Raw genomic sequence first — 9948 nt, forward strand, 5'->3', positions numbered from 1 at the left:
CAAAGTTATCACCTTTCAACTTTTCACCCTTATTCAAGTCAGTTATGATATTCTTTGTTGCAGCCACGATTAGTCACTGTATAAAGAGACATTACGTGATAGTTAATCCTCAGCACAACACACATTATTTTGTACTAATGATCACTAGAACAATGGTACTTAAATCTAAGGTAAGAAATCGAAACGTTACTACATTTCCAGTCATCATCCTTGACAAATATTTAATCACAATTATTGAATTACATTGTACAAAACCTCACAGTTCCACAAAGGAACTCCCATTTAATTAGGCATCTCCCATACAGAACAGCATGCTAAACTGTTTGTTTAATAACAATAAATGCTTGAAATAAACGCAGTGTTGTGCTACTGCATAATCAGCTCAGCTATAGCAGGGGTGTGTGGAATCTGGAAGTGATTAGTCAAGCCAAAATGAGCCATCATGAGCCAGACATGAGTCAGAAGCTCTCCTCCTCTCCTCAGTTGCTGTGCGTGATAACTCCCTTTACAGTTACTCGCTGCATAACACAACATCTCAACCCACACCTCACTTATTAGCTTCCACTTGTCCTCTTGTTTCTCGATCTTGTCCAGCTGCGACGCGAGCTGACACCCGTGGAACAGCACATACTTGCTCCGGTCTCCCTTTGAGACCGTCAAATTTAGATTTGTCTTCACCTGATCCCTCAGCTCGTTGTAGGCAATAGTTAAGTCAAATTTGCGCTTCATCAAATTCTTGATATGTTGTCTCTTCGAAGACATCCGATAAAAAAAATTCTTGATATGTTGCCAAGGACTTGCACAGAATCCTGCCTTGTGGTCTGTGTCCTCGCTTGCTATCGGCTTGGGCTTGGGCTTCATCAAATTCTTGATATGTTGCCCAGGACTTGCACAGAATCCTGCCTTCTGGTCTGTGTCCTCGCTTGCTATGGGCTTGGGCTTGTTCAGCTTGCGGAACTCATTGAAGAATTTCATGGCCTCGACATAGGTTTCTTGAAACTTGATGCGTCCGATCCCGGTTGGCAGCATCATGGGGTACATGACAAGGATATACAACATGTACCGAGACAAGCGCTTACTGATCTTGGATATTGATTTGTTTTCGTTGACCTGTGGTTCATTGTTACCAGGGTTTTTCGAATTCGGGTGGCATAACAATTCGGTCGCAATATGCCAAATGAGGATGCTTTGGTCGAACTCCAACTCGATGCTCCATTTCAAACTCTCCATTTGGTTGTTTTCGAGCACCTGGCTTCCTCTGGTGGTCTGTGGGGATTGCATTCCTGTGATATGTGACATTATAAGTTTCTTTAGATCGTTGGTCACTTTCTTGTGATGCTTGTAAAGGGGCTTCTCGACCTTCTCATCGATCTGCAGAAATTCGAGGATTTGATGGCAAGGAAGGTGCTTCTCTTTGATTGCAAAGCTCAATAGGCTGTATTGAGCCATGTGATCTGACCATCGGCGCCGTTTAGTAAGCGGTTGCAACCAATTGATGAAATCCAAGACAGCGAATTTCTTTTCCTTAATCAACCAACAAGCCGTCTTATCAGAGAAAAGAAGAACCACCAAAGCATAGATCTCCAGGAATATGGCCGCTGCTAGCAGTATATAGGTCAAATAAAGATCAGCTACCGAGTAATGCTGATCCTCGATCAGGATGAAGAGTACCAACACAATGCAGATCGAAACCAATCCGGTTATGCGACGAGCGAAGCCCCAACTAGTATGGATGGCCTTGGCCTTCGTGTAGAGCAAATTGTACACAATTCCCAATTCAATCTCGATGATCTTGAAGGCCGCAAGGAAATTCTTATCCTTGAGCACCAACCAACTTGTGTCGCGATCCTCTAAACTCAGCAGGAGATCTGCGAAAAGGCGTTGGAATATGTTTGCCAAGCCTCTGGCCGCAAGCAATTCTCCTTGCTTACGCTTATAAAGTTTCCCCAGATCATGAAGGCTTTCCTCTGAACATGAAAGATCGGCACCATCCACATTGTATTCCACAGTCACATCACGGACCTCGATCACTTCATGCGCTATGACATCGTAGCCTTCGGCCTCCATCAACTTATGTTGCTCCAATATCTTGGAATAATTAGGAGGCGGGTCAGGGATGGAGTCCCTGAACTGCTCGCTGCTGGCGGTCCAGAGCACATAAACCCTTTCGCCATACTTGACGAGACCGGCAAAAATTATCACGATGGCGAGGATGGACATACTCATGCCGGTCCACGCCATCAGGAAGATATAAAATGTTACTCCAGTTTGGGTGACTAGTGACAACAAATGCCTCAACCAGAGCTCATTGTCTTCTAGGGCATATGCCGTTATGGTGTCGGGGCCTCCTAAATGTAACAAGAGGAATGGCGCCCAGAATGCGTTCAGCTGGGTCTTCGTGTCCACACTTTGGCTTTTCAACTTCGTGACCTTGTTTGTGATTATGCCGAGTGCGTAGATCGCAACCGCATCGGCCATTAGGTAGGCCAGCCAAACGACCCCCCTGAACCAGGCAAAGTGGATGTATTTGCGGCGACTGCCCATACAAATGAGCAGGATTTGGAGGGTGAGGCTGAGGAAGATGACACCGCGGAGCTCCCATTCTTCCCACAGCTCTTTGAAACGCGAAGAGAAGACCTGCATCACCTTCATCTTCTTCATGATGACGCCGCTGCTCAGAGCAGCTGAGACGCAACTCTTTGTATTAGCAAAAGAATGATGGAAGTACATTGCTTATAAAATGTGCGAGAATGACATTAATGACTGCTCATATGGCAAAAATGATCAACGATGTTAAGCTATAGAGATATATTTCGCTGCATAACCTAATTAAACTGCTCGTGCTAAAATCCAAGCAACCCTATGAACATAGATAGGTGAGGCGATTTTTTCTTTCCTTGCTGCTGTAGAAAATTCGCCTCCCTACGAGTTGCTTACATGGTTTCTTAAGCTGATATATTTGAGAACAAAAGTAAATTCTCGCATTCTTTCTACTTCAGTTGCTTTGTTTTTGTCCTTCTTCTTGAAGTTTTCTGCTTTTGCTACGAGTACAAGTCTACTATGCCCAAGAAACACTTGGACATCCATAACCATAAAAAACTACTTGTAGCTCAAAGTTCACTGAAGCAAGAGATGAAGTGAATTTCTTTTACTTACCAATAACTGGCAATATCATGACTCAATGGTGAAAATGCTGCTTAACTGGTTCAAAGAAAGATCGGTCTTCTGTTGAACAACGATCTGTTGTGTGTGTGTGTGTGTGTGTGAGAGAGAGAGAGAGAGGTTATGGAGGAGGAGCGTAAAAGAGGACTGATATTGAGGTATGTGACAAAAGGTTAGTCGGATAATACAGCTAAGCGGGCTCCATAAAGAGACACTACAATTATTTCTTCCGATGTTGCGTTGTATCCTTTAACAATCTTTTGTGTCTGTATTTTTCTTATACTTGACAAAGTCAACACGGGGTCAAGAGGGCGCTCTTTATTGCATAGGCCTAAGTGTAGACAAAATTTATTAAATTATATCTTAAGTTTGGGTCGTTTACGGAATTTCATCCAATTAGATAAATATCCGAGTTTGACAGTACAGTTGAATTCAACAGTTGGACTCGTCAAGGTTGGAGGAAAGATGGGCACCGCAAAACAAAATAAAAGCTCCCTAAAGACATCACTAAAAGACAAAAAGAAAGGGGCACGATGCTTTTGTCTTGTGGCCGTGTAAAAGCAAAAGGCAAGTGGGGCCCATGGAATTGTCTAGAGCAAAGAAAACAAAAGGAAAATGGATACGGTTTTTCTGGGGGCTCGAGACTAGGTTGTCCGCCCTTTCTTGGAAAGTCCAGCCGCACAAGCGGAGAAGTCGTGGGTCTTCTTCTCGTCTTAGCTCTTGGAAAAATGGCCGCACAGTAGGTCTCGGTAAAAGAGCAGGTAGCTGCACGGTGGACTCCAAGAGAGGACGCACGCGAAGCAAGAAAGGGGATGATATATGGACACCTCTTTGATGCATAATTCCCCGAAAAAATCTCCACTTTAAATCAACTCTCAAATCTGTCATGAACTCCTTTTTATCTAAAAAAATCTCAAATTTTAGATCCAGTCTTAAAATCTATCCCGAACTTTTTTTTATCTCAGAAAAAACTCAAAACTTTAAGTCTAGTCCCAAATCTACCCCGAATTTTATTTTGTGTAAAAAAAAACACCAAAATTCAATTTATTTTCAAAAATGTATCCCCGTAATCCTGTCTCAACTTGATGTGGCGTCGATAACAAATCCACATCAACAAAGTAATGTGGCCTTTTTTAAGACAAAGAAAACTTCGTAGCAAATTTGGATTAAACCTAAAAGTTAGGTATTTTTTAAAATTAAAAAAAGTTTTTTGGGGTGGATTTGTTATCATCCCTAATTTTCATATCCTAGAATGGTTTTATTTTGGAGAATTTCAATAATTTTTATTGGGCTAGATTTGTTATCGAAGTGGAAATGGGATGTCGGTCTACACATATCTTCACATTACTTTGCTGATGTGGATTTGTTATTGACGTGGAAGTGTCGCGTCAAGTTGGGACTGGATTACGGGGTTATATTTTTTTAAATGAATTGAAATTTGTTGATATTTTTTTACACAAAAAAAATTTTGGGGCAGATTTGGGACTAAACTTAAAGTTTGGGATTTTTTCTAAGACAAAAAAAAGTTCGGGCAAATTTGAGATTTGATATAAAGTTGGGGGTTTTTTAAGGAATTCACACCCTCTTTGATTGAGCCAAGGAGTTCCAAACACGATGATTTTGTGTCTATTTGAGTTGTTTATTTGTAAACATTTGGGATTTGGGTGTAATCTATGTGCGGGAAATACTCGAGCGTTGTGAGCAATTGCAAACTTGGATTCTCCAATTATTGGTTGATTATTTGCTGTTGGCTCTTTCCATGGATGTAAAAACTGATACGTCGGACCAAATCACATAAATCTTGAGTGTCCTTCATCTTTTCTCATTATTTCTCTAGTGATTTTTTGCGTTGACATAAATTACAAGATCCGGGTTAGCTTCCGCGTTAGTTAATATTACAACAAAACTTTTGTTTATGCTTTGCCCACTAACCAAATTGTAGATTGAGATTAAAAAAGCAAGGAGTGAAATCTTGGTCTCTAACAAGCCTTTTGCTAATGTTTTGTATATTTCAACTGCCTTTTCTAATTGCAGCCCCCAATTGGGAATGACAATAAACAAGCACATGTGCTTGGTCATGAATCGCGGTCGAGGATGGTTGTTTTTTTTCCAAGAAGTATTCCCTTTGTATGTTACCATGATTTTGAGCAATAGCTACTTTGCACCATTCGTGACTCGTAGGTTCGAGATTAGTGAGCCCGTCATCATAACCTCACCAATATGCTAGCCAAGAAGTTTCTCCAAATGAGATATGTCATCGTTAGGCAATACAGCACGAGTTATTCAAAGTTAATAACTGTTAAGTCATATGTTGCATATACATTATTGGAAAAAATGATTTATCTAACATGGTATCACAACACAGGTTAAGGGTTCGAATCCTAACACTCTTTCAATTTCTTCTGCTTGTATTTTGCCTGTTTTCCTATTTGGCTCCCTTGAGAACCTGTCTTGCACATGCAATATTGGCTTCTACGTGAGCGGCAGTGTTAAATTAAATGCCATAAATACATTATTGGCTCGTTTCCAAACAGCTTGAATTATTGGGAAAAATAATTTGTCTAACATGATATCAGAGTTAATACTGTGGCTATTCAATCATGTGCAAACTCGTTGCTCGTGATAATTGGGTTCACAAATCGCTCACACAAAACCAAAGTCATGCCCCTTTTTTTCACAAGAGCCGACTTTCTCGCCGAGTTCGAACAACCGCCTCTCCACACTCTGCACCTTCGCGCCTTCCGTTTGCACATCGCCGTCCCCTTCTCACGCTTCACGTCATCCACCCCTACTTCCATTCCGTCCTCAGTTGCATCACAGTGGTCAAGTCGCGGCCACAACCAATTTCTCACGACTCAGAGGACCATCCGTCTACTTTAGCCACATCGATCACTTCGATCACCACAAAACCACCACCAATCGACGAATTGGCCGCCATAGAAGTCACTACTCAAGTTTGACGGCAAAAGGACGTCCCACGTGCCCCCACGAACCAGGTCGGGTCTTGAGTTCTTCAGCTCACACACTCCGCTCGTTGCGCGCGCCGACATCAACTATTTACCCTTCACAAAACACGTGTCGCTACATAATTTGCCATGTCAACAGAGGCACGTCATCCGCCACGTGAGCGCTCGCCACATCAACGATGTCACGTTAGCAGGGCAAAGTTAACAACAACACTTCAGCAACACCACATCACCGGCATTCAAACAGTCGTTGACCGGACTGATTCGACTTTGACAGACTAGTTCACCCAATTTTTAACTGATTCGATCCGGTTCCTGATGTTTTTCATGCTGCTCTTTCCGAATTTGAGGTTAGTTTTTGTTGATTCGATATGCAGCATTTTTTCGATTAGTTTTCGTTGATTCAATATGCAGCATTAAGCTTCTCTCTTTCGATGCTTATCAGACTGTTCTATATGGATCTAATAATAATTTGTGGGCTCAAGCTATGCGTAACTTCTTGAAGGCAAGAAAACTATGGTGATATGTGAAAGGAGATATCATAGAACCTACACGGTCCACTAGTTAAATTGCCGAAAAACTAGAAGATTGGGACAACAGAATCACATGGATTCACAACACCTCTGTTTAATCCATTCATCTTCTATTTGGAAGGTTTGAGACAGACAAAGAATGGTGTAGGACCTACTTGTTCAACGCTATACTACTACTTATTTGGCTCGCCAATATCAAGCATGGGGTATGCACGCTTCACGGTACGAGATAGGATCATGGACAATTTATCTCTAATTTTCATAGTCAGATACAAACATGTCGATACCTAAATTTTCGCCAAAGATCTCTAATGCATTTCATCATAATTAGGGATCAAATTCGTTGAAAACGATAAAATTTGACCCTAAATACAAATATCAGTTTTGCATTTTCTCGCATTCACATTTGTTATTGCATTTCTCTGCATTTAGGCACTAGAGGCATTTATGTTTAGGAATAACACATTTGCATTGAGTAAAACATAGGCCCGGTTATTAAGATCGTTCAAATTGGCCTGATAGACAGCCCGACGGCGAAATGAGTTTATATTTAGAAGTAAAGGACCGTATCCTCATTAGAGCTTTTCAAGACCAAGCCGGCACGAGCCCTACTCCCTTTGATGAACTCAGCCACATCCCATTTGGCCTGGCCGAAGCTTCCACACGAGTGTCATGTGCCGTTCCCAATTACGAAACAAAACCAAAAAGGAAAGTGACCAAGGGCAAGCATTAGACCACTCGAAGAAAGCGCGGCCAACACAGACAACGCAAGGAAGATCCAATCAACGCAGCTCGGCTGCGCATGTGAGAATAAGAAAGAAGACCAGAAAAATCGAGATGGAAATAGGGAAACAAACGGTTTCTTTTCAAATTGTGTAGCCAAAAATTTCGGCAATTTGGGGGACGAAACCACGGCTGTTTGAACAGAGGACGTTCGGAGCTTCCGATGAACACACCCAACAACGAGGACTGAGAGAGGGTGAGAGCAACACAGCACGTACAGGCAGAATTCACGACTGAACCAGCACCTAATTCTCAGCCAAACACCCCCAGGATTCTCGACCAAAAGTGATGCACACTCACGGCCAAACAGGGTACTCGCCTCGGCTGACACAGAGGCCAAGCTTCGTCAAATCATGCAACTAAATCCGGTCGCTGCTCACAGTATCTGCATGGTAAAGATTCCGGATTTTCGTTGGGGGGATAAATGTGTTGTAAGTCCTAAAACTTATTACAAAAGTGCAATTAAATCCTAAAACCTTCAATAAGTGCAATTAAGTCCTCAAATTTATCATGAAAGTGCAAGCGAGTCTTAAAACTTTCAAAAAGTGCAATCAGTTCTTAAAACTTGTCATGAAAGTGCAAGCGAATCCTAAAACTTTCAAAAAGTACAATTAGTGGAAGGACTTGATTGGACTAATTTACAAGTTTTAGGACTTGATTGTACTTTTGAAATCAGTCACTTCTTTTCACTTTTTGAAAGTTTTAGGTTTCAATTACACTTTTGTGACAAGTTTTAAGATTTAATTTTACTTTTTGAAAGTTTTATGATTTAATTGCACTTTCGTGACAAGTTTTAAGATTTCCAGTGCATTTATTCCTTTTTTTTGGCCTAGTGACACGAATATTCTTGCAGCCTCCCTAAACCATGAGTATGTTTTGTTGACGTTAGAATCTTTGTCTGTTTCAGATTCATCGCTTGTTTTCGTTTCATTTTACTGATTAATTTTTTTTGAATGACATCATAACCCGTTTCCCTTTCATCAAACTGCTTTGATTTTCATCCATGTATCGTTAAATTGTGGGTAAATATAGGTAAATAAATCGGTATGAGCCATAGCACACTATTGCATTGTTCATGCCTCTTTCTAGACCGGTGATCAGTTTGAATAGAGGGTGTGCAGCCCCCAATCGGTCGTACATTTGTTGATTTCGCTTGTGGTTAGCATACACCTTAAATCTCTATATAGAAACATAAATTCAATTCTGATTATATACTGTTTCTATTGTCTCTAGCTTTTACTCGTCTATATCAACTTTTTAGAGACCATATCAATTACTTGTTTGAAAACTCAAAGCAATTGACATTTATTTTACCGTATCTCAAATCTCAAATCCGTTATGTTTATTGCATTTGCATATAAGTGAATAGTTTTGTCATTATAAAAAAGGATAGATTGTTAAGAAAACCTTCAAAGATATTAATATTGACAAAATTATCTCTTGCTTTTTTTGGTTTAATAGATGCAAGTGTTGTTTCTATTCAGGTTACTATTGATGGCTCAACACCATTGAAACTATTGTAACTGCTAAGTGAAAGAACTTGAAAGATTGCAAGATCCTTAAGGGTGAACAAGTAAAAAAGAACGAGGAGTTTGTGAGGACCTGAAAAAACCAATAGGTGAATAGATGTGTGAAAGTCTAATTAACATACGTGCTCAGGAAAAATCGATGGAGTTTAATAAACACGACAATTGTCAAGTGGACCTCTAGGCGGGACCAAGGAAAGTCGATAGAAGCTATGGCTTACATTAAACTGAGAAAATCGCTTCTAGATAAGTGGCATAACGAAGACCCAGACTTCCTTTAACCGTCATTACACATTCAAAGGAATCAGATAGCTAATCACAAGCCTGGAATTACGGATTTATTTGCTTCGAAGAGATCCCAATATATTAATTGTCATATTGTTGGACAAGGATTATTTTCTAACTCGGAGACTCTATTCATGAAAGTGGCAAGATTGCTAGAAGATCTGATTGAATGGACAACCAAATCTCCAGTGATTTTATTGCAATCTACAATGGTTACATTGATCATTCATCAGTTGACTTGAAGATTGATGACTATAAAAAAAGGACCAATGTAAGCCAATGTAGACACTGAGAGACCAACTATGAAAATTGAAAGAACACCTTACATATTTTGATAAATTGATTTGCTTATTGAGAGTTAGACACCAATATTTAATTTTTTCAGAAGTGTACAAGTGCTGTAGTAGTGTGTGTTTTCGTGGTGGTGTGATCTATTAGTTTTGAGTAAAAGCAACGCAAACTACATTTGTAATATCTCAAGAACTATTAGTGAATTCTAGCCTTGTTAGTGGCTGTTAGTATGGAAGAATGGACGTAAGCTTACTCTAAGCCAAATCACTATAAATCTGCGTGCATCTATCTCTATCTCATTTAACTTGCTATTTCATTTATTTAATAGAAGCAACGCGCACGTAGCTTCTGCATATACCAAGTTTGTTCCTGCATATAAGAACTTGTTTCTACTCAATTCCG

General features: G+C 40.3%; 1 protein-coding gene across 1 annotated transcript; it reads right to left on the reverse strand.

Moving 5' to 3' along the window:
* Positions 1 to 210: 210 nt before the first annotated feature.
* On the reverse strand, positions 211 to 3313 carry LOC115691551 (uncharacterized). Its single transcript, XM_056303043.1, has 2 exons — positions 3157 to 3313; positions 211 to 2684 (listed from the first exon to the last, which is right to left on the reverse strand). The coding sequence occupies exons 1-2, from the start codon at positions 3173 to 3175 to the stop codon at positions 367 to 369; spliced, it is 2337 nt and encodes a 778-aa protein (XP_056159018.1). The 5' UTR covers positions 3176 to 3313; the 3' UTR covers positions 211 to 366.
* Between the last annotated feature and the right edge of the window lie 6635 nt (positions 3314 to 9948).

The sequence above is a fragment of the Syzygium oleosum genome, unplaced genomic scaffold (assembly GCF_021117445.2).
Source record: "Syzygium oleosum isolate NSW1041296 unplaced genomic scaffold, Sole_v2.1 Sole_v2.01, whole genome shotgun sequence".
Classification (NCBI taxonomy): domain Eukaryota; kingdom Viridiplantae; phylum Streptophyta; class Magnoliopsida; order Myrtales; family Myrtaceae; genus Syzygium; species Syzygium oleosum.